The following is a 24,707-nucleotide window of genomic DNA, read 5'->3' on the forward strand; positions in this document are numbered from 1 at the left end:
CATAAGGAGCTTAATAGTTAATGATTTATGTGTCCTATAGATGACTGACATAAATCCAGCGGAAAACTACCTGTATGTGGCATATCTGAAATAATAATATACATTATAAACTGCACCCATTCCCTCTGATCCATCGACTGAAAGCAGAGTACAGTGCAGCAATAGAGAGGTTAAAATAAACAAAACTAGCACATCCTGTCTAAACTGCAAATACAGTTAGGAAGAAAAAATATTGTTGAAATCAGGCTACTGTCATGATCAGTTGTCGACTGTTAATGAGTGCTTGACATGTTGGCTTGATAACCTGAAGACTAGGTGGTGGTTGTGGTGCTTCCACTTTGTTTGCAGAGAGGGGGGCTTTGGCTTTACCCAGCTGAGCTGTAGACTTTCAGATCCAGACATTCAGAGGATTGGGACAGACAGCATGCAAAGCTAATCATGCTTCATCCCTCCACAACTTCAGGTGGCTGCTCTGGACCATTAAAATAACAGCAGTTTCTATAAACCAATTGCTCTGTGTCATCTGCCATCTCTAGCACTGACCTCTGACCAACAAGAACATCCTTCCCACCTCATCAAACCTCCTCCAATAAATAATTGTTAGAAAAAAGTAGCCACTTATTCATTCACCATAACATTCTGAAATCCCAAGAAGTAGGGGAGATGCAGCAGCCTTTGACAACAAATAAGCAGTTTGGCTGCCTCATAAACATCTCCATTGGAAGCCAGGGTGTTTATGAGCATGAGAAATGTTTATCATCTTGTACTTTCTTTGCTGCCGCCGGGTTATTGCATAAGTCAAAAATAATAATAATAAAAAGAGTGAGACACGAGATCGTGAAATCCTTGTGATTTGTGCAGCTTCCCTGTGGAGTTCCCAAACAGTGACCTTGTAAGCAAAAGATGAGGGAGGAAAACAGGGCAGCGTGGATTTGGCAAACTGATTGTGATGGAGCATGGCTGAAAATCTGGTCATTGGCTGGTCACGTTTTCATTGAGTAGGCTGTCAACTATAAGGCTTCCAGTGCATCTAGATGAGTAAAGATGACTTGCTCTCTAGGTCACCTTGAGTATATAAAACTGCTCCTGTGCAGGAGATATTGTACCTATTCTTCTTGGGGAGGTTGGAAGTAGTAAGGCTTTTGTCCTTGTACCTCACTGTGCACCGGGCATTGCCACATCCTTTGATGTGTACTGCTCCTGATACTAGTATCTCTTATGATTGCCAGTGCCTTGTATGACTCTGGCTGCACCATATCTGTCATTCCCTATCATTTGCCCTACAGGGAGCACTGTGCAGCATTCATTGCAGGGTGTTTGTGGGAGAGGGTTCTTTTTTTCTTAAGCTATAAAGCCTAAGTCCATTTAACACCCTTTATTTACAGCATAATTGCTAACAGGACATAGGTGCACTGTTAATGCTTGCCTTTTTAAAAGGAACTTTTCCAAAGTTATCACATTAAGAGCTATATTGTGCACCAATAGGCAGCCTCCATAAATCAGTGATATTTCCCCTCACTCTTTCTTCTCTTTCTCTCTCTCTCTCATGCTCCCCTTCCCCCCCCCCCCCCCAAGCCTGCAGATTTGGATGCCTGGGTAAGCTTTCTTTTTGTCAGTGTCTTGCTTATTCCAACTGTCATATTGTTACCATGTGCATACAGATTGTTATTGCTGAGCACAGATGCAGGATTTTATTTTGTCATTACATTTTTAAAGGTGTTCAGCTAGAAAATTGCATATTATTTCCCCCATAAAGATTTTCACTGGTTCCTTTTGTGTAGCTTACAGCTGCTGAGAACAAACTTGATAGGGTGATGAGTATGTGTATGTAGGGCTAAGAGGGGAGCAGAGTCAGGCAGGAAAAGAAGGTTTCTCGATTGTTGCTCATTAGGGCCTAAGTCTGAACACGTTAGTTGATGGTTTAAAAACTTATTTTGATTTCAGTGGAAGTGATAGTAGGGTTAGAGAACCTGTAATTAGGCCTACAAATTCATGGATATCTGCTTTACATCCCTGACCTAATTTTGGTGGATCATGGATTCGATGTGGATATAAATTTTGTATCCGTGCAGAGCTCTACATGTTGTACTTTGGGGACAAAACACCAGGATGGCTCTTGCAGGGCTGAGCTTCCTAGCATAGAGATTGAAAACTGTTCCAGCAGTTATTGATTGGCTAGATTTCTGCCAATGTCACTTAATCCTGATTGAAATAACAAAGGGTTATTTAAATCTTGTATGCCCCTGTATACACAGATTTATAGCATCCCTTACTATTTTAGTCTTGCCTTGCCCCTTTCAACTCAGCCATTGCCCATCAGTCTTGACTAGTGGCAGTCCAGCTATTACAAATACACTATTTTGTTGGTGCACTTCAACCTTGACCAGTAGAAAAACCTGTTATTCCAGTCCTGGGGTCCCAGACAGGATTCTTTTCAACATCCTGACTGCTCCAATGACTGAAGACACATGGGAGGACATGAGCTACAAGCATCTGCAATTGTTAGACAGTGAAATGGCTGAGATGCCCCAGTTGAAATATCTTATCTATATTACTGGATTTCTGTGAGGGAAGCTGATTATCTTCCCCCCACCCCCGCACCAGTAGAAATAACAGAATATAGAAAAAAGGCATCCTCCCCATCAGCTGCATTGACTAGCACAGCACTGGAGTTCTCGGATTGGGTACTGAGCTTGTTTCTTGCTCTTTGTGCCTGTGGGAATAGTGCACTCAGTTCCTCAATGATTATTAACCTACCCATTTAGTAATCAACACGGGTGCTTTCATAGTTGTATGTAACATGTTGCATGGTGAAATGAGGAAAGAATGGAAGGAGGGGTATATGTTGCTGCTTATGACCGACCCAAGAGCAGTGGCTTTTAGGGAATTAAGTCTGGACTTTCCTGCCTGAACAGAAGATTCTCTACCAAAAGCCTTTTAGTGTATCGTGTGGGAGGGAGGTATAAAGAGAGAAATTAAGAGGAACTTGGGAGGGCCATTCCACTCTCACTGAATAAATTTCACCAGCATCTATTTTAGGGGTGGGCAATCATTTTTGATGGGGGAGCGAAGGGGGAGAACTCCAAGAATTTGTAAGTGGTTGAGGGTTACACTCTTTCATTATATTAATGGATGAGGTATGGGGGTCTGGGATGGAGCTTGGGGTAAGGCATTGAGATGTGGGATCTGGGAGGGAGTTCGGATGAAGGAAGGGATTGACTTGGGGAAGTTAACTTGGATGCATGAGGGGTGCAGTGTCTGGGACGGTATTGTAACCTGAGGCAGGAATGCAGGCGGGGGTACAGGGATTTGGGTTGTGACCAGGCACAGCAGATTGGGGTGCAAGATGTTGGAGGGGGTTGTGACCTGAGAAGGGGTGTAGGAGTAGATGCAGTGTCTGGGAAGGTATATTGGGGCTGGAGCAGGGGTGCAGAAGGTCTGTGTTACATGGGATAGGTGTGCAGGAAAGGTGCAGAGGGTGGGCAAAGGGAAGGGCTAGGGTGCCAGAGGCAGGCTCTGGCTGGGATACCTTACCTGGACAGTTTCTAGCCAGCAGACCAGCAGGTTCCTTAGCCAGGATCCCTGCCTTCCACATTCCTGTGCGTGCTCACAGCAGCTACAGGTCCATGTTTGCTGCTGTGAATACTGCAAGCTCTGGACATGAGGGAGGAGAGACACTTCACATGCTGCCTGTCCTGCAAACAGGCAGCTGCTATTGGCCAGAAACTGGCCAATGGGAGCTACTGAGGGCAGGAACAATATAAGAAGCCTTTCACCCTCTCCTCTAGACTCTCAGCATTCAGAGATGCACATGGCCCTGCAGCTGGTTTTACTGAATGCTGAGTGGGGGCATAGCACACAGGGAGCTGGCTGAGGCTCTCACTGACTGGATCCAGTGGCTTTGCTGGTCTGATGAGGCCTGCAGATGATATTTTGCCCAACCCTGGTCAATTTTATGTATGGTTAAAGTTGAGTTTTGGAATTAGAGCGCACTAAATCTGGTGCAGCAGCTTCTCTTTTGGGCAGAGATGAGGTAGTGCACTGGCACAGAACCTTCACTATCCCTTTTTGAGAATACAGAGCATGAAGGGCTTATCTACACAACCAGTTAGTGGACAACAGGCTGATGTGCAGAGCACACTCTGGCTTGCCATACTCTAAGAAGCTGTGTGCCCACACTTACTAAGCACTAAAAGTTTCATAGAGCACTTGGTCATATTCCCATTTTGAAATGGGAATATGACAAAGCAAGTTAGTGCTCTTTAGATATGCACCTAAGCTTACCATGCAGTAACTCATGTTCTCAGGCATCTGATGCTCTCCTCCTTGCATAGGAGGGAAGAGATCCTTTGAACTGAGCTGTCCTGCTTGTAGTCCATTGTACACTGTCTCCTCAGTTTCCTTGACTAATGTGCCTACTTAGTCCGACATTCCACTTCTCTTTAAATATGCTCATACATCACTTGTTTGAGAGTGTGGGAATTTGGTTGTTGAGAAGTCAGTTTTCTACTCTCAAATGATCCTCTGGTACACAATCACTCATCAAGCAACAAGCCCAAGCTCAACTCAGACTCTTAAATGCGGGCACAAAATGGATGAGTAGCATCCTATTTAGAACCAGAGTGGTGTTATATATTTTTCTTCCTTCATCTGTTTGTTAGTAAAATAAACTTTTTACATGAAAAGTGTTTCTGAGTCTTTGTTTACCACCTGCAGTCTCAATCCTCTGTGACATTTACAATCATCTCCACAGCAACCAGCTCTGTCTGGGACATCACAGGCTTCTGACTTCAGGTGTGGAATAAGCAGCAGGCCAAGAGGAGCTCTTAATAAATATCCGGCATTCAGGCAAAATGTCCCTAGTTCTCTAACCCAGTTTTGCAGTGTTTGGTATAGTGAATATTTCAAATGACACATGCTCTGACTGTATCATACATACTTCAAACACTATGATAAAGTGTACTAGTTCCTAGTAATAGCAGCTGGGAGTAGAGGAAAACAGAAAGCAACTTTCAGGCAGACCCATGTCTAAAGACTTTCTCAAGGCCCTTCAGGGAAGTGAAGCAATCACTGCTTATTTAAAATGACCAACTTGTTGAAAACATATTTGAGTGACAAGTACAACTTCTGGTCTAGCTGAGCTGGATAATGTTGATAGTTGAGGGAATGATTACAGAAGCTCTTTGGAAAAGAGATATTGGGAAAAAGAATGGTCCAGTCATTCAGGTACTAGCATGGGATTCAGGAGACCCAGCTTAAATTCCCTGCTTGGCACAGACTTCCTTTGATAATTGGCAGGTCACTTAAGTCTCTTTATGCCTCAGTGCCCCATTTGTGAAATTATTATACTAGCAATGCATTACCACATAGGTTATTGAGGAAAGATATATTAAAGATTGCAGGGTATAAAGGTATTGTCATAATGACGACTACATAGTACTTTGGCAGGATAGGTAGGCCCCTGTCTTGTCCACGCTCCTCTCAACCCGCTGTATGGTTCCTTGTGCTATATTTTCATGCCACTGGAATAGAATGTTGCCACAGGTTAATGATTTCCTGCTGTTTCATTAACTGTTGAGTAGGAACATTAAAAAGAGTATGTCTTGTAAATGTGTAATCTCTTAATTTTTCAGGTTACATGTTTACATGCAGGAGTGGAGGCAACTCCATAGGAGCTGGTGCTGGTGGGGAGCCAGCTAAAAAGCCTGTTCCCCATGTGCACCAGCTCCTGTGGTGCCACCTGCCTGCCTCCCCGGAGCAGCAGCATGGCAGAGGGCAGGCAACTCCCAGGAGTCAGTGCTCGCAGGATGCCGGCTTAAAAGCTGGCTCTCTGCTAGCACTGCCTCCCACCTGCTCTGCCCCCGCTGCCTCTGACACAGAGGCAGCAGTGCAAGGTGGGAGGGCAGGCTTGTGTGTAACTGTGAGGGTTAACTGATGAGCCCAGCTCATTGGTTAGCCATTTCAATGTATACTCTATTACGTCCCTACTTTTGAGAGAAGCAGAGGTGTTTATTATGTTTTAAATGTTTTATATTTAAACAGGCTTATTCCTGTATAAGGCTTTGCATTTATAGCACCTTTCTTTTCAGAGTTGATGCCTCATAAGTTTATTTTATTTGATAGACATTGGATGCTAGTGCAGTAAATAACAATAGTTTAATGGTCCATAACTGATCAATATCTTCTGATTGGCTTAGAATAGACGCACTGTAGCAGGAGTGCTCCCAGGACCTAGCAGCAACTTTGGTACCTACTTGGGTAGTTCTCGGTACCCATTGCAGTTTTCTCCTCTGGTTTTGCAATGCAGACCGTTTTCTCTGTTGGAGTAGTGTTGGTGAGGCTCCCCCTAGCAGTGGCTCCTTGCTCTTAACACCGTTCTGAGATGCATGGGGGCAGTTCAGCATGCTCAAAACTGTTATTCCAGACCATTTGCAGACTCAGGGATTTGATTATACCCAAGTTAAATTTGCAGTCATGTGGGACAAAGTTTTTTAGGGCTTGTCTACACTGGTACTTTACTGCACTGTAACTTTCTTGCTCGAGGTGTGAAAAACCAAGGGCAGGAAGTTACAGTGCTGTAAAGTGCCACTGTAAGCAGGCTCCCAGTGCTGGGAACCATGCTTTTAGTGACTCCTTGTGAAGGTGTTTATCTACAGCACTGGGGGAGCTCTACCAGCGCTGGGGCTGTGCCCACATTACTATGTTAAAATGCTGCTGCAGCACCGCTTTAAACTCAGCAGTATAGAGAAAGCCTTAATACTTTGCATTTCTCCTTATTAAACTTCATCCTATTTACCTTAGACCATTTCTCCAATTTGTCCAGATCATTTTGAATTATGACCCTATCTTCCAAAGCACTTGTAACCCCTCCCAGCTTGGTATCATCTGCAAACTTAATAAGCATACCCTCTGTGCCATCATCTAAATCATTGATGAAGATATTGAACAGAACCAGTCCCAAAACAGACCCCTGCAGAACCCCACTTGTTATGGCCTTCTAGCAGGATTGTGAACCTTTAATAATTACTCTGAGAATGAAAGCTGAGCTTCTTCTTTAACCACATGATTCCTGGAGGTGGGGCTTTAAGTATGGGTCTGTAACATGCATGCCTTATTCTGGCCCTGAATGTCAGGGAAAGCAGGTGTGGGAACCAAAAAGGTTCAAATCTGGTAACCACTTCAATGAAGTTGGTCATTACCAGGCCTGTAAAGATGGTGCATATAACAAAAAAGCCTCCCATTTGCTTCTTTACCAACATCTTTATCCCCCTTCCCTTCCTAATTTAAAAGATCCCCTCGTTATACCACAACACATCCGTCATTAAAAGAGTAAAGGGAAGGAAACACACAGCAACTCGCTTTCAGATGTAATTTTTCTCGTTAACAATGACTGCTGACTGTAAAATGACAGGTCTGAGCCCACAGGGGACATTGCTGTCCAGGCTACTTAATCATATCAGACTAGCATCCTCTACAATTGCATCGGGCATCATTAAAAGTTAAGAATGATGCTGCTGGGATTTGTGTATGGATTAGCAGTGTTTGCAGTCATATGAAACGGTCTAATAATTTTGCCTATGAAAGGTCCACTGCATGGTGATAAGTCAGGTGGCTGTGCAGAATTTTGGGGGCTCAAGTTTCATCCTCCTCTCCTGATTTTTATTTTGAGCTGTTAATAAGAAATATCAGTTGAGTTCCATAACTGCCTTGTTATCTAATGCCACTTCAACATAGGAGTGGGAAAGCAAAGTACTGCTGCTAACTGTACACAACTGTTTTCTAAATGAGGAAGCTATGTTCCTATAAGTACCCAAATATTTTTCTTGTCCTGTTGTGGGTGTTTTTTGCTGATGACTAAGTTATACTTCAGGCATGTGTTTGGGTGCTTGACTTGCTGTTTGAAGGTATCAAGCACTCTTCAATTTAGTGCTCTACTACAAGGAAGCAAAAATCCTATTTTTTTAAAGGGTGTTAGGAAGATCTACAATAACAGGTTGGGCCCAATAAAGGTTGGGGGCTGTGTGTGTGTGTGTGTGTGTGTGTGTGTGTGTGTGTGTGTGTGTGTGTGTGTGTGTGTGTGTGTGTGTGTAAAATATAAAATGGGGAGCTACTGGCCACCTTATTTAAGTACTATGTATATATAAATTCAATAGCATGGGCAATAAATGTGTGTGATATAAATATTACAGTATAAAAAAGTTTGAATATTCAGGATTAGCCTCAAGATTTTAAAGAGAGGAATCTTGTATGAGTTCTCTTAAACCCCAAGTGATAGGTGGCTCTTGAAGGTGGGTTTTTCTTTTGTATTTTAAAGCATGCCTTGTAGAACAGATACCTAAAGAAAGTGGTAGAAGTCCTTTATATGAGAAATTTTGAACTAGACTAGATGGAATTCTGGAAAAGGTAGGGGGAGGTTCTGTATTGGCCATATTGTCACTTCTGTGATTACACATCGTAGGTGGTTTAATCTTTTAATAGAGAGAAGGAATATATGTAGGGTAGAGAATTTAAGTGTGATTAGAACTTGGAGAGCAATCCTTGAGTTAAGCAAGTATATGTTTACAATTCAGTCAGATCTTTATCACATTATTTGGAGAGACCTGGTATGATCCTTTCATCACCAGTCCTGGGTCACCTGGGGTTTCTGGACTCCTTTCAGTCCTCTTATCCTGCCGTCCTAGTCCCTCTAGCTGTCCTCTTAATGGTCCTGTTCTGTTGATAAACTGTTTGCTCTTCCTTGTAGGCACGTGAGCTACAGTGCAAAGAGGCGGAGTTGAAACGGCGAGATGCCTTCTGTAAGGAGCAGTTGGCCCGTATTGAGAGGAAGGTAAGGCTGTGTTGGCGTTCATTTACAGTGCCTGAACTCTAATGGGATCAAATGTGGATCCAAGTAGATCAGCAGAGAAGAGAAACGAGAAGCATTGAAATGAAACCTGGAACTGTCAGTCCCTATTATTTATCCCCCACATTCACCTTGTGCAGTTAAATCAAACAACTCCACAAACTGAACCTTTTACATTTAAAAGATAATTATGTTTTATTTGGATGATTTTTGAAAAATTAGTTTATAATAATTTATGTTTTTATTTCACAATGGCACTCAGTTGAAAAAAAAAAAAAAGCCTTGTTGTTTCTTTTTTAAAAAATCCATGGCTCCCCAAAAAGGCAATCTCAAATCTAGCTATACATATGAATTAAAGTTGTATTATTAATTTTTCTCAGAGGCGTCTTACAGACCAAAGTATGTTGCTGCAATGCACCGTCTGTCTTTTTCTGGATAAGCCTTTGAAATGAATGTGACTTAAAGAGACACTGTCAGGCATCTTTTAAGCCTGAAATGACCTTTGAAAATCCATTTAGAGATTTGAATCTCTCCACTAAACGTGGGATTTGCTTCTCCATTTAATTGTTTACCATGATGAGTTTTTAAAAATTGATGTAATAAAAATCAGAGCAGCTACATTGTTCCTTATGAACTAAAGTGTTTTTTCTCTCTCTGACAAAATGAAGTGGTGGTGGTAATAGTAGTTGTTGTTTTAATAAATGTAAAGAATAGTATTCTACAATTTGAAGTAATTAGACTTTGTGATAGCGAGGTTTCACAGCTCTGACTTCTGGTGATGTTGCATGCTGGAGAAAAATGAAGTGGGGGAAAAGGTGTATCCCAAAGAAATAGTAAAGCTAATGTGCAAATTCCACTACCAACATGCAGTGTGATGGCCCATTTTTATTGGAAAACTGGACTGTAAAAATGGCAAGACCCTATTAGCATATCTAGTTTCCTTTTCCCTCGCTCTGCTAGTGCATGTGTGTTCTATACAGTACTTTTTAATGCCATTAATTGTGAAACATATCCAGAAGCAGTTTCATTTTGCACATTGTGGCAATACTTTCTTTTATTTGTATAATTAATTTAAAAAATAAACTACTAAAACTGCCACTAAATGTGCAATAAATTCAGGTTTCAGTTCAGTTTATGGATAATGGAGATTGAGCAGTGAAATCGCAAACAATCCACCAGCCTTAGCTCTAACTGTCACAGTCATCCATATGTTCATATGCAAAGGGAATTTTTGCAATTTCTTGGCCTCATGCTGTGTTTCTATTATATTTTTCCCTTCTATACTTGGTTTCCCAAAGTAGAAATGGCTAGTATTTCTGTGTGTGTCTGTCCTTACTTGTGGGCGTGTAGGCTAGAGAAAAAGCTGTTTCCAGCCCTGCCCTTCCATTAAGCCTTTTCATCATATTATCTGGTTCCCTTTGAAGTCATCCTGTAAAAGTCTAACCTCTTACAATTTAAATACATGGTGACTGATGCTTTGGCTGCAAGAGTTTCACTTAATCTGAGATCAGTTGGAAGATCTTTGGCACCATTTGTATGATTGGTACATAGATATCTTCCTCCTTTCATTCTTCCTTGCGTAACAGTGAGTAGGTAAGAAGGGCAGACTGTTTCCTAGCACAAAACAGTACAGTTCTGACCCTTAAATATGAACATTTTACTGGTAGTAAAAATAGAAGAAAGTCCCCAACCCTAAGCCTAGATAGGAGCGGGAAGTGTACAGACTGGGTTGGGAGAAGAGAGAAATGTACTTGAAACAGTGTAATAAAACTTAATTGCATTAGTTTTGAAAAAAGGTTTTCGATCTTCTCTATGGAAAATTTTATTCCTATAATGGTTGGAAAGATGGAAAACACAGCACAGAGCAATCTTTTTTATTAACTGTTGCTTTTATATAATTCCGCTTTCACTTTCTGAATACACACAGACCTTGACTGCTGCTATAGTCACTGTTTTAGATTCTTCCAGTTGAACCTTTTCTGTTTTTAAGAGGTTTGGTGGGAGACAAGTTGGGGGAGGAGCATGTCAACAGCTGTTGTTTGCCTGCTACAGTGTTTCAGAATGTCACTGAAGGACACTGGATTGCCAGAGCTGGATTGTTTGGGGGTGGTTAGTGGGGGAGCTAAAGGGAGGTGATGATTCAATATGGTGTTAAAGAACCCAAAATCATTCTTGGAAAGAACAAGCTATCAGGAAGTCCCTGCCTGTACTTTGCTTATCTACAGCATGGGGTTGGCTTGATCTCCACTTACATGTGGTAATAGAATGTGAAAGCAGGAGTACTTTATATTTATCTGTTTTTGAGGGATGTTTTTAACTCTTTTGCTGCTGCAACAAAAGACCTGGTTCTCTGTCTGAAGTTTTCCCACTGAGTTGCCAGTCCTTCTCTTCATAGGGCATTGGGACAAGAAATTCATGTTGCCTGTCTACACTGGCCTCTTCTGGAAGAGCTCTTGCACAAGAGGGCTTATTCCTGAGTGGGAGCATCATAGGAATCATAGAAACCAGGGCTTTCTTGCTCAAGAATCCCTGATTTTATACAGTAGAACATCAGTTTACTTGCGCAAGAACTCGCAGCCAGTGTAGTCAGGCAGCAAGTTTTTGCGTAAGAGCGGTCGCTTTGGCACAAGATCGTGCCAATGTAGACACAGCCAAGAAGTGTATGTCATAGGAATGGCAGAATTGCCATACTGGATAAGACCAGCGCTTTATCTGGTCCAGTGTCCTGTCTTTGACAGAGGTCAATTTCAGATGTTTCAACAGGAGAAGTTTACAAATATTGAAAAACAAATGAACAAAAACCTCTGTGGTACATAATTATGGAATTACTTGCTCATAGGGAAAGTGTTCTTAGTGGGTTCTTGTTAGAGATTGACATATGCTCTGAAATATGAGAGTTTATATTCCTTAATTTTTATGCCATCAAATGAGACTGCAGTTTTTTTGTATCCACATGTAGTCCATATTTTTTAATCCTACTGAGTTCTTGGGCTCAATGATGTATTGTGGTAGTGGGTTCTGCAGGTTAACCATGTATTCTGATCTGTCTCCTTTAGCTCTAAATTTTACCTTTTAACTTTAGGGACTGTCTCCTTGCTCTCTTGTATTATATAATAACGTTAATGAGAGTGCCCAATTTACCCTCTCCGTACCATTCATTATTGTTTTAGACTTCTGTCAAGTCCCCTCTTGCATCTCTCTCCACTAAACAGTCCCTGCCTTTTCAACCTCTTCTCCTATAAAAGTTTTTCTGGGCCTCTCATTTTTATTGCCTGTGTCTGACCCATCTCTACTGCCTTGCCTTTAAGACAGAATGCCAGAATTGATCTTAGTAGTTTCATAGGATGCAGCACTGAAGAAGTTACTTTGCTGAAGACATTAATTTTAAGAAGTAGTCTGGGTAAATATATTATCCCTATAATTTGTAACCTTCAGGGAGGCAGTGTGATCTAGTAGTCTGAGCACAGGATTGGATGTGAGACAGTCCTGATTTCTAATAGGAGTTTCCTCTCTTTGAATGTGGGCACATCATTTCACCTTTCTGCCTCCGTTTTTGAATCTGTAAAATAAGAATAACTCATAGATAGATAATTGCTTCCCTTGGGGTGTTGTGAGGATTAGTGTATTTGCCCAGTGCTTTGAAGCAGTACAGCTACAGAAATGTTAAGAATTCATGTTTTTTGGCCTTTATGGGTGAAGTTTGAGATACCTAGCTTTTAGCAGATATTAAGAATCTGAGTCTCTCTGGACTTATCCTTCTTATTGATGCTTTCAGTAGTAGCAGGTGTATAACATGAAAGAAAGCATAGCCTCTGATATGAATTTGAGACCAAAGTTAGAATGAGTAATCATTATGAACTTTTATAACTCTTGGAATAAGAATCAATTTTCTGTGTGGGTGGATAGCAGGATTCTATTATCCTGCACAGGGATGCAGTGCTACCCTGAGCCATCTTGTAGAGGGTTCTGTATAATTCCTGCAATGCCATGCTAGGAGAGGGATCTCCTCCAGTCAGGAGGGTTTGTACTGCGATACTTTTCCAGATAAGGGAAACGAGGGACTGGCAAGAGAAGTCCTGCAGAGAGAATTATAGAAACAATCAAGTTTTCAGGGGAGGGGGAAACTTAGGCTGAGGTTTAATGTTTGAGTTATCAGTAAATGCCAAGAAGGGGCAAGTTTGGATTAAAAATGACCATATACTCTGTTCAGAATTGGATGAGAATTACATGTGTTTGACATGGGGATGTGCTTGCTTGCCACTGCAAAAGGCAGATACATCCGCACTAAAGTGGAATGAGAAGCTGATTTGAACCCTTTAGATGCTGATGGGTTTTGTTGAATATACAGTTATTTACCAGGGGAAATGTAGACATTTGCTTTATTCCTTCTGCTGTTCTCCCTCTGTTTCTCCATTTAACCTGACCTGGAGGAATTAAGGCCTATACTACAATAAAGCAAAAAATGGATAGCTTATTGCATAGTGTAAAATAGCACAGAAAGGTTCAGAGTAATCTCAGTGGATGAAACAGAGCTCCCTGCTATAGTGAGGTTGTTTCTCTGTTTTGATTCTCAAGCACTGATGCTTACTTTTCATGTGTTGCTATGGACAATGTTGGGTATTAGATTAACCTTTGACAATTCCTGCAGATAGTTTTCCAAATAATTGAGTACCAAAAGAAGTAGTTGCAGCTGCAGCATATTAGTGCAGGTAGGAAAGAGACGCATTAAATAAATATCATTGTATGGATAAAGATCTGATGTGCCATTTCCTCTGTTTAGTTTCATGGATCTCATAATTTTGTGTGGGGGCATTCATTTTGTTTGATTTGGTTAAATTGATCTTTCTTCCTAGCACTTAACATTAATTTAGGGAATGTAAAGCACTATGGAAATGCTAATGTTATTTTGTTTTTATTGATTCTTCTTAGTTATTCTCCTTAGAACAGTCACCTACTTCTGGCATGTCAAACATTCACACACTTCGTTCAAATTCTTCCTTATAATACACATCTTTCTTAAGTCTTTCAGCATTAACCCACTGGAGAGAGAAAAGCAAAATAATTCTTAAAAAAAATATTTTAGACTGTCTCTTCATCTGGTTAACTGTCAGTGTAGTCCCTTTTTGTCCTGTCTCCCAGTGTTGAGCAAACTTGTGTCACCCGACAAATAACACTGCCAGTTGATACCTGATGATGGGAAAATTGAAACCATTTGCAAAGATACACCAAAAAGAGCTGGGAAATCCATGTGGAGCTCCTCTTTCTATGAAACCTAAAGTGATTATACTTGATATTGAAACAAGGACTATGCTGAGGTGCTGTCCTTGGGATGTTAATCCCATCTCTGGCCATCTAGATGGGAGTTAAATATTCATTGCCCTTTGCTTGATGAGTTGATTGCTCTTGGCAGGTGTCATGGGCACCATTTTTTTTCTCAGTAAAAGAGGTGTAATGTCTTAAGGCTGTATGTGAGCTATTGCTATATGTGTAATTGCTCCTCTGCTTGGCTCCAGTCACTATACTGCCAGTACCTAACTTATTACCCTGTCAAATGCTTCAGGACATGTAGGCTACATCTACACTGCAGGAATTTTGCACAAAAGCAACTGTTTTTGTGCAAAAACCCACAGCCTGTCCACACCTCAAGCGCATTTTTGCGCAAGAAAACCTACAGTCAATTGACAGAACAGACGACTTTTTGCAGTGTAGGTATTTCTCCTTCTACAAGACATAACTCCTTTTTGCGCTACAGCTCTTGTGCTAAAAGGCATGTGTAGATGCTCCGCAATGGTTTCTTGCACAAAAAGAGCCTATCCGAAAAAGTACAGGTGCTCTGATGGCTATTCTGTGAATGGCCATCAGAACTTTCTTGCACAAGAATGTAGTATGGACATTCTCTTGCGCAAATGCGCATTGCAAAAGTGATGTGCTTTGAGCTATGGATGCGCTTTTGCACAAGACGTTTTTGTGCAAGACTTCTTGCGCAAAAACCCTGCAGTGTAGATAGACAAAGCTGTAGAGTAAGAGAAGCTGGTATAAAACCAAATTCTGTGCTGTAAGAAATTATTGTCCTTTCTGAAGTAACACCTCTCCAGACAGGTTGATTCCTCTGATCTGTTTTAGAAATCTCAACATTCATTATTTGACTTTAGTAGAATAAGAAGTGCCCAAAAATTATTTTATTGTAGTTCCCACCATCTGAATTATTATAAAATCCAAAACATTGTGGACTGATAATAGTTTTCTAAAGTACAGAGAAGTACTTTGTGAAGTTTGCCTATCAAGCCAATGAAGCAACACAATACAATGCCAAATTCATCAAGTGGATGGTTTGATCTGTGAACAGAAGAAAAATAATCCCCCAGTGTAGCTTCCTGTAATAGGTTGATAAGGTTCTCTCTGTTCCTTCAGACTGTTTCCCCAGTTACATATTCTGTCTGGAGAGCCTGCATGGACATGCCTCGTCAGGCAGGGTTGATTCCATGAGTCTCTTGTCATGCTTTCTTCACTGATGTGACATGAGAAGTCCTTAAAACTACAACATAGCCATCCTCAAAGGTTTGAAGGATTTAGCAAGGTGGAGTTGTTATACCTTTTTATGAGTTTTCTTAGTGGTAGACCTAATGTTATTGAGGGAAAAAAACTGAATTCTGTGGTGTATTCATTTGAAACAAGTTTTAACCTCTTCCTTCCCTGTACTGCCTTCTGCCCAATTTTTTTTTGTAGAACTTGTGTTTGAGAGAGTTTGTCTGTCTTTCTGTTCAAGAGCTCCTCCCAAGCAATAAGAGGTAGGACTACCAAATTCGGCGTACAGCTTCCTCGTATCATAACTTAATGCAATGTAAGGATTTGGTTGTGTCAGGAAAATGGGATGTGCCTGGAATGGGATTGTTTCTGTATGAGAGAGCCATACAGAAAGGAGATTAACTTAAAAAACAAGGCTAACAAAACATGTAGGTGGTATCTTGAGCTTTCATGGGCACATCTCATTTCTTCAGAAGACCGGAGTGTTAGATGTCCAGAGCCAAAATTAAATAGGGGGAGGAGGGAATAGAGAGCAGGGGCAAAAAGAGGCAGTAGATATAAATATCAAAGGGAGAACTGAGCTGGTATGTAACAAGCAAAACACCTAAAAACTGGACAGTTAAAGGAAGCAGATAAGGGCCATTAGTTAGAGTTTAGAGAGGAAGAGTACTAACACCAGAATCTACACAGACAAAGAACCATTGGCACCTTCGTTGTCTGGTAGGTTGATAATGTCCCAGACATCCCGTATCTTGATTCAAACCATTGGCATGAGAATTAAACTTGTGAATGAATTGTCGTTCCAACCCTTCCCTGTGTATTTGTCTTATGGAATTGGTCTGTAAAAGAGACAGTCACCACCAGGCAGGTGAAAGAGGCTGGAAGGGGGTTCCCCCTCTTGCCCCCGGTCTGGGACTGCATCAACCCTCAACCTGCCACCCCCGGTGTCCTTTAGGTTGGGCGGAGCAGTGGGGGGGGGCTAAGGCCCCTCACCATCCCAGTTCATACGGAAGCAATGCTGGCTGTTCCTCATTGTCAGGAAGTGAGGGGAAGTGCAGTTTGCTGTATTCCTCACTCTGGCTGGTGTGTGTAGGGGGTAGATGAGCTGTTCACTTTGCTCTCTTTCCCTGACGGGAACAGGAAGGAGAAGAGCAAGCAGCCCTGGTATGAGTCTTGGTATGAGGAGGCCTTCAGCCTCCCTACCCAGAGCCCCTCCACACCAGTATTCCCTCTAAGCTGTGTGGCAGCACAGCTCCATCCGGTCAAGAGCTCAGGGCTCTGTGCATGGAGCTGATTAAGCAGCTGTGGGGCTGTGTTGCCATGCAGCTTAGAGGAAACACTGCTCCTCACCTACCAACCCTGACTCCAGCACACATACACCCTAAACCTGTAGCGCCCTGCCTTGATGACCTGAGCAACACTGCGTAAATGTGCTAGTACTTCACATGCTATCTTTTTGAAGAAAAAATCTTTTCCCGTTTTCTTCTTCAATTATTTGCTTCCTACATCCCTTCGTTGGTGCGCATGTGTCTCGGCAGGGTCTAAAAATGTTCTGCTTGAGACATTTTATTGGTGGTTTCCATGCAGTGGCTATATCTTCTGTGAAATGCAACTGCATTTCTACTAGCTAGACTTACAAGCTGGCTTTCAGTGCTCTATGCTTGATTCACCCATTAATGGCTCTTTCGCTGAAAGCCTGTAAAGTTTAGTAGCTAATATACCTCAGTGAACCTGCTTTCAAAGACCAGAGAAATTGAGTGTAATTTGATGAACTCAAAAAACACTTATATTAAGGTAAATAAAATGTGCTAGATGTCAGCACTGCCTGCCTGCCTTCACTTCAGTGTGTATGTTCACCTTAAGTACTGTGTTGACTGATGCACGGTACCTGCCATCCATTTACAAGCAGCCTCTATGCAAACAGCAACTAAGTGTCTGCTTCCTTTTCAGTCTTCATGATTAATGCAGACAAATATTTACAGCCTTCGTGCTGAATGGAGATCTGCCTGAGCTTCATGATGATTTTTTTTTCTGGTGTTTCAGGGTTCTTTGTATAGCAAAAGAATGATGCTTATGGGTTGCTTCACCTTGGAATAATCCATCCTTAGTCTTGCTTATGAAATAAATGTGGCAATGTATAGTTTTGAACTTGGTTCCTTAACACTGGGTTTAGCAGCTGAATATAGGTAATCTGGTATCTGGTCCTATCAGTGGAACTAAATGAAGACTTTTTAGAGGTAGAAATGATATGGGGCATAATCTTGTCTCTCTTTTTCAGCACAGAATTGTTCCCTACAGAACATGTGATTTCTTGGTCCAGTCCACTTACCCGCTTATTCTACTATCAAATATAGCTCACTGTTGAGACACTGTTTTTAAATATCTAGTCTGGTTTTCCTTTATTTCATCCCATTTCTGATGGTATGTTTCGTATTCTTTATGGAAGTATACTCAGGAATATTAGGAATATGAATATGCCTAATTTGCATATGCTTTATGCAACATATTTCATGTAACAAGCTTGTAAGGCGAGAGAGGTAAACGGTGACGGTCTTCAGCTGTTTTCACAGACTGCCTCCCCATCCTGAGAATACATGAGAACAAAAGGACTGTAATGGGTAGAGGAGAAACCAGACCCAGGTCAGAAAAGCACAACACTGGCTTAAGAAGGAATACGAACTAGGATAAAAGATTATGATTTATAATGTCTTATGCTTAACTGGCATTTTGTTTTATTTTGCTTAGAAATTTATTTTGCTCTCTCTAGTATCACTTGCAACTACTTAACTCCTAGTTTTTATACTTAATAAAATCACTTTTGTCTATAAATATCCAGTATAAATAATTGTTACCTGTGGGAGACAGCAGCTGTGCTTATCTCACTTGACTAATGAAAGGGGGCAAACAAGTTATGAACTTGCTCTTTATAAAGTTTATACAGAATAAGAGTGATTTATCTGGGGTTCTGGTCCTATTGGGACTGTGCACATGGCTGCAGTATCCAGTCACTCTGAGCCATCCCAGGGCTGATCTGATCTCAGTGTCTATTGCTCTGCTGTGGGCTATGACCACAACTCTGTATGGGAGGAAAAAGCAGAGATTCTGGCTCAGCCTGATGTAAGGATGTTAAATTGTGCATAATCAGCTAATCGAGTAGTCAATGGAAATTTCATCGACTAGTTGGTTAGTTGATGGGAGGGCGCTCACTACCCCTGCTTCATCTGGCTCCTGCAGTTAAAATGTAGTAGAGCTGCTGTGGGGTTAATTCCTGGGGGCAGTGTGAGCTGAGACTAAGCAGTTCTGGCTTGCGCCCTCCCCCCAGGAACTAACCCCACTGTGGCTCTGCCTTTTTAAATGTAGTAAGAGCCAAGCGCCTCTTACTACATTTAAAAGGCAGAGTTGCTGCACCTCTGCCTGCCCTGCCCCTCCCCCCCAATGGAGATGGTGCTGGGAGGAACTGATTTTTAAGCTGGCTCCCACCAGCACCAGCTCCTGTTTCCCCCCTCCTCCCCCCAAACTTACTGCCTCTGATTATAGAGGCAGCAATGGGTGAGGGAGGGGGAAAATGCAAGTAGTTGACTCAACTGCCCGATAAGCCTAGACTTACTGAGTATTCGACTGCTCGTTTACATCCCTAACAGGATGACGTGGTGGGACACTCCAAAAGGCAGGTAGGCAGGCTCAGTGTTATTTTCCACACATCAAGGGCATGTGTACACTAGGAAATTATTTTGGAATAACTTATTTCGAAATAACTCTCGAGATAACTATTTTGAAATAGCGTGTCCACACTACAGGGAAGCCTGGAAGTTAGTCTGAGGCAGGCTCCCTTAATGTGGACAAGCTACCTTGAGTTAGGGTCCTAGGAAGCACTTTGAATTACTTTGAGTCTGGGGAGTAGTTATTTCAAAATAGCAGCAGTGGAGCCTCCACACTCCCGCTATTTTGAAATTCATTATTTCTTGTGGAAAGCAGGAGTTGTTTCAAAATAACCAGCCCGTTATTTCAAAATAATGGGCTAGATAGTGTGGATGATCGGCAAGTGACAGTCTCAAGGGTATTTCTGTGACTGAACAATCAGACCATTATTTCCTCATCCTAAACCATAGGATTCTTATGCTTCCTAAATGGTTATGCCCTTTTTGTACTTCTAGGCTGTATTTTTCTTGGTGCTGTTACACCTTTCCCCCCATTTCTTTTTCTTTTATAAATTCTGGGTTTGTGTTATCCCTCTCCAGCTCATCTGATGAAGTGTGTTTTGCCTACAAAAGCTCAGGATATTATACATATTTTTGTTGGTCTCTAAGGTGCCACGGGACTACTTGTTGTTTTTAAAGTTACAGACTAACAGGACTACCTCTCTGAAACCCTACCAACGTAAGTTTACCATGTACACTGTCCCATTACAATAAATAGGAGAGCTGTCGATTAATTTCAATTAAGCTGATACAGTTGACTGAAAAAATTAATCACAGTTATAATTACACTATTAAACAATAGAATCCCAATTAAAATGAAATATTTCTGGATGTGTTTGTACATTTTCAAATATATTGACTTCAGTTACAACACAGAATACAACGTATACACTGTTCACTTGATATTTTTATTACAAATATTTTCACTGTAAAAAATAATAGTATTTTTTCAGTTCATGTCATACAAGTACTATAGTACAGGCAGTCCCCGAGTTACGCGGATCCGACTTACGTTGGATCCGCAGTTATGAACGGGGCTTTTCTCGCCCCAGAGGACGCGAGCGGCGGGACGCCCAGATGCGCCGCGGTCCCGCCGCCCGCGTCCTCCGGAGCGAGAAAAGCTGCTCCGCGTCTCCCTGGTCTGCTGGGGGGGAAATCCCCCCAGCAGACCAGGGAGGCGCGGAGCAAAGCAGTGGAGCACACGGGCAGCGGGACAGCCCAGACGCGCCACAAAGCCGCGGAGGATGCGGGCGGGACCGCGGCGCATCCCGGTGGTCCCGCCACCCACGTCTCCCTGGTCTGCTGGGGGAAGGGGCGCAGCTAGTGCGCCCCCCCCCCCCAGCAGACCAGGCTTTTCTTGCCGACGACGCCTGGGGTAGAGCAGCTGGGGCGCTGCCAGGTTGGTCCCGCAGCGCCGCTCCTCGGCGCTACTGGACCAACCTGGCAGCACCCCAGCTGCTCTGCCCCAGGCGTCCCCAAGTCAGCCGCTGCTGAAACTGACCAGTGGCTGACTACAGGAAGCCCGAGGCAGAGTTGCTCTGCCCCGGGCTTCCTGGAATCAGCCGCTGATCAGTTTCAGCAGCGGCTGACTTGGGGACACCTGGGGTAGAGCAGCTGGGGTGCTGCCGGGTTGGTCCCCGCAGCGCTGAGGTGCGGCGCTGCGGGGACCTACCCGGAAGCGCCCCAGCTGCTCTGTCCCAGGCGTCCAAATTCAGCCGCTGTTGAAACTGATCAGCGGCTGATTGCAGGAAGCCCAGGGCAGAGCAACTCTGTCTCGGGCTTCCGCTGGTCAGTTTCAGTAGCGGCTGAATCTGGACGCTAGTTCCTACTTACATACAAATTCAACTTAAGAACAAACCTTCAGTCCCTATCTTGTATGTAACCCGGGGACTGCCTGTATAACTAGCCAATAGCCTGTCATAAGACAGGATTTCCGGGTCTCTCCGCCACATCCTATTCCCTTTCTATCTTGCTCTTCTCTCCTGAGCCTCCGGTCTCTCTCTCTCTCATTCACTCTCCTACTGCCTCTCCCCTTCCCCCCTCAGCTCTCCTCCGCCTCCTGCCTCTCTCTCACTCTCCACTCTCCTCCGCCTCCTCTGTCTCCTCCGCTTTCCTCTGTCTCTGTTGGGGATGCACGATCGTCCAGGAGCCACCCCCTGGCCATGTATGTCACTGCCCCACACCCCTTCCCCTCCCACCGTGGCGCTCGACTGACTTCTGTGCCGCTCAGCCGGGCTGCCGTGGGGGAGCAAGCGGCGCACGTGTCCGTTTGGGCCCCGCACCCTCCATGCAGGACTGGCCGCTCAGAGGGAACAGCCAGCATTTCAGCAACAGCGCTGCCCAGAGGGAACAGCCAGCATTTCAGCGTTATAGACTCGCAGACATTGGGCTAATATATATATGATGTCTGTATCTTCAAAATGCAACTTACAAATTTAATTTTTTTTTTAACAAATTGCATTAAAAAACAGAACAGTGTAAACTTTTGGAATTTGTAAGTCCTACTTCTTGTTCAGCCAGCCACTTAGACAAACAAGTTTGTTTACATTTATAGGAGACTAGCAGATGTACCAGGCTGTCTGGTGGGGACCAGGCTCCAGAGGCTGCCACCTCCTGCAATGACCCCCATCCCCACATACAGCCTGCAAGCTGTCTGAGGAGAGGGGGGCTATGCTACAGGGGCTGGTCCCCCTCCAGGTTGTTGGGAGGGGGGTGAGGCTCTGGGGACTGCTCCCCCTCAAATGCCCCTCTACTGCCTGCAGGTTGTGTGGAGGAGGGGAGGGGATAAGGTTCTTGGGGTGTCCTGGCCTGCAGAGCCTCACCCCTACAAACTGCAGTCTGTGGCGGTGGGGGCGAGGCACTGGGAGCTGATGCCCCTTCCAACTGCCCCCCACCCCATGACCTGCAGGCTGAATGTGGGGGGGGGCAGCTCCAGGGACTGTCCCCTCTGCAGTGACCCCTTCCCACAGCTTCTAGGCCAGGAGTCTCCAAACTTTTTAAGCATGAGATCACTTTTTAAATTTAAGTGCAATCCCAAGATCTACCACAAACCCAAATACTTTTGCCTCGCCTCCTTTATACCCCTTCTCCAAGACCCCCCCCTGCTCACTCCATTCTCCCTCCTTCCCCCATCCTCCCTCCCTTTCACCAGGCAGGGGTAATGAGTTGGGGTGCTGGCTCTGGTCTTGGATGAAGGGATTTGGAGTGTGAGAGGGGCTCTGACCTGAACTTCGGGCTGACAGTTGGAATGTAGGAAGGGGTTCTAGGTGCAGGCTCTGGGAGGGTGTTTGGGTATAGGGGTGCTTGGGGCTGGGGCAGGAGCCTGGGGTGCAAGAGGGGGTTCATGACTGGGGTAGGGTTTCAGGATGTGGGCTCCGACTGGGCACTGCTGACCTCAGGTGGCTGCTGGGTGGTGGTGGAGTGAGGCTGGGGCAGGCTCCCTGTCCTGGCCCTGCACCACTCCCCAAAGCAGCCAGCACTCTCCATCCCAATTCCCTATATGCCCCCTCTCTGCTCTGTGGAGATAGGTTACAGGGTGAGAGAGGGGGCAACTTGACATAAGCACCTCTCTCCTCCCTTCCCTGCCCTGCACAGAAAGCAGGAGGCTCCTAGGGGTGGGGGAGGCAGCTCCAAGGCAAAACTAAGGAGTTGTGAGGAAGGACAGTTGAAGTGCTGGTATCTGACAGCCTCCCAGTCAAGATCACCTCTCAGAGGCTCCAAGATCTACCAGTAGATCCTGATCTACTGGTTGGTGCCCACTGTTCTAGGCTGTCTGTGGGGGCTAGGCTCCAGGGGGCTGGTCTCCCTCCAGCAGCGCCACCCCCCAAATCCTGCAGGCTCTGCATGGGTTGGGGAGATTCTAGGTTTGGGGCAGTGGGGCTACTTGGTCTGGAGGCAGGCAAGCTGGCAGAGCCCTACCTCTGCTGGCCACTCTCTTGGTGCTGCAGCTGCCTCCCAGTGGCTACTCTCTGTATTGCATCCTTCCTCTCTTCACCACTCTTTCCCATTCCTCCCCTCTTTGCCCCCTCCCATTCCTTTCTCTTCCCGTTTTCTAGGCAAAACCAAATTCTGGCCTTGGTTTAAGTTAGAGTAAGGGGAAGCAGCATACCAAATCTGTTGGTCCTAGCTCTTACTGTTTAGGAGCAGTTCTTGAACAAATGCACTGATGGACGCACAGGCTGATGGACGCACAGGCAGAAAGATTCACTCTAAAATATAGATAGATAGATAGAGTGAGAGTGCATGAATGAATGCCATCTGTTTCTTATTTACAGTCTCACCTGAAAGAGAGAAAAGGTGTCTTCATGGCACTTTTGCAGCTGGCATTGCAAAGTATTTATATGCCAAATATATGAAACATTGGTATGTCCTTTCATGCTTCGGCCTCCATTTCAGAGGACATGCTTTCATGTTGATGACTCTTATTTAAAAAAAAAAAAAAAAAAAAAGTTTGTGACTGAACTCCGTGGAGAATTGTATGCCTCCTGCTCTGTTTTTACCTGTATGCTGCCATATATTTCAGGATATAGCAGTCTTAGATGATGACCCAGCACATGTTCATTTTAAGAATACTTAAATGGCAAATTTGACAAAACACAAAAACTACCAGTGATGGCCCAAGGTTTAAGAATCAGAAGTGCCTTCTAAAATTTGAGAGGGACAAGGTGTGAAGCATGCTTTGAGAGATCTAAAAAGAGCAACGCTGTGAGCAGAAACTACAAAACCCAAACCATCAAAACAGAAAATCAGTTTTCTGCTGTTGGCACCTGACTCACATGATGAAAATGAACATGTGTGGAACATGCATTGGTCTGCACTGTTTTGAACAATTATTTAGTAGAACTTGTCATCAACATGGATTCATGTCCTCTGCAATGGAAGTTGAAGCATGACTGGGCATATGAATCTTTAGTACATCTGACATATAATATCTTACACCACCAGCAATGGGAATGCCTATTGTCATTTTCAGGTGACAAACAAGAAGTGGGCAGCATTGTTTACATTTGCAGGAGATAAACTTGTTTGAGCACTTGTATAGGCTCTTGTCTTACATTGTTTTATTTTTTAATGCAGTTTTTTGTACATAATTCTGCATGTGGAAGTTCAACTGTCTTTTTAGAGATCACACTATAGTACTTGTAATGGGATTGTTGAAAATACTATTAGTTTTTTACAGTGCAAATATTTGTTATAAAAATATAAAGTGAGCGCTGTACATTTTTATAGTCTGTTATAATAGAAATCAATATATTTGAAAATGTAGAAAACACCCAAAATATTTAAATAAATAGCATTGTGTTGTTTAATAGTATGATTAATTGTGATTAACAATGATTTCATGGGTTGATAGGGGAAAAAATGTTCTAACTGAAATGTGTTCTGTAACTGAGAATGGGATATTCAAAAGAATGCAGGGCACTTGGAGGGGACTTGGTCACCTGGCTTCCTTATATTTCTTTTTGTCCAGACCAGTTTTAGGTCTCAAGCTTGCAGGTTGTTCCAGGTAGGCAACCTCCTGAACCTGTACAGGATCAACTTATATGAAGGTCATTGCAGAAATTAATGATAAATTCTCCAAGACTGACGTGGAATTGGAGAGAATAAAGCTTTTCTGATCACAATCATGTTCCTTACAGTTA

The 24,707-nt window shown here is 43.4% G+C and overlaps 1 protein-coding gene across 4 annotated transcripts in view; it reads left to right on the forward strand.

Annotated features, from left to right (window-relative positions):
• The window catches only part of CHCHD6 (coiled-coil-helix-coiled-coil-helix domain containing 6), a 183,542-nt gene that overhangs the window by 54,224 nt on the left and 104,611 nt on the right, over nt 1–24,707 (forward strand). For all 4 annotated transcript variants that reach the window (XM_006120208.5, XM_089781217.1, XM_089781216.1 and 1 more), the window contains exon 5: nt 8,744–8,827. In XM_006120208.5, the coding sequence (XP_006120270.2) occupies nt 8,744–8,827 (84 nt within the window). The remainder of the gene's footprint in view (nt 1–8,743; nt 8,828–24,707) is intronic.

Source organism: Pelodiscus sinensis, chromosome 11, assembly GCF_052426305.1.
Source record: "Pelodiscus sinensis isolate ZL-2025 chromosome 11, ASM5242630v1, whole genome shotgun sequence".
Classification (NCBI taxonomy): Eukaryota; Metazoa; Chordata; order Testudines; family Trionychidae; genus Pelodiscus; species Pelodiscus sinensis.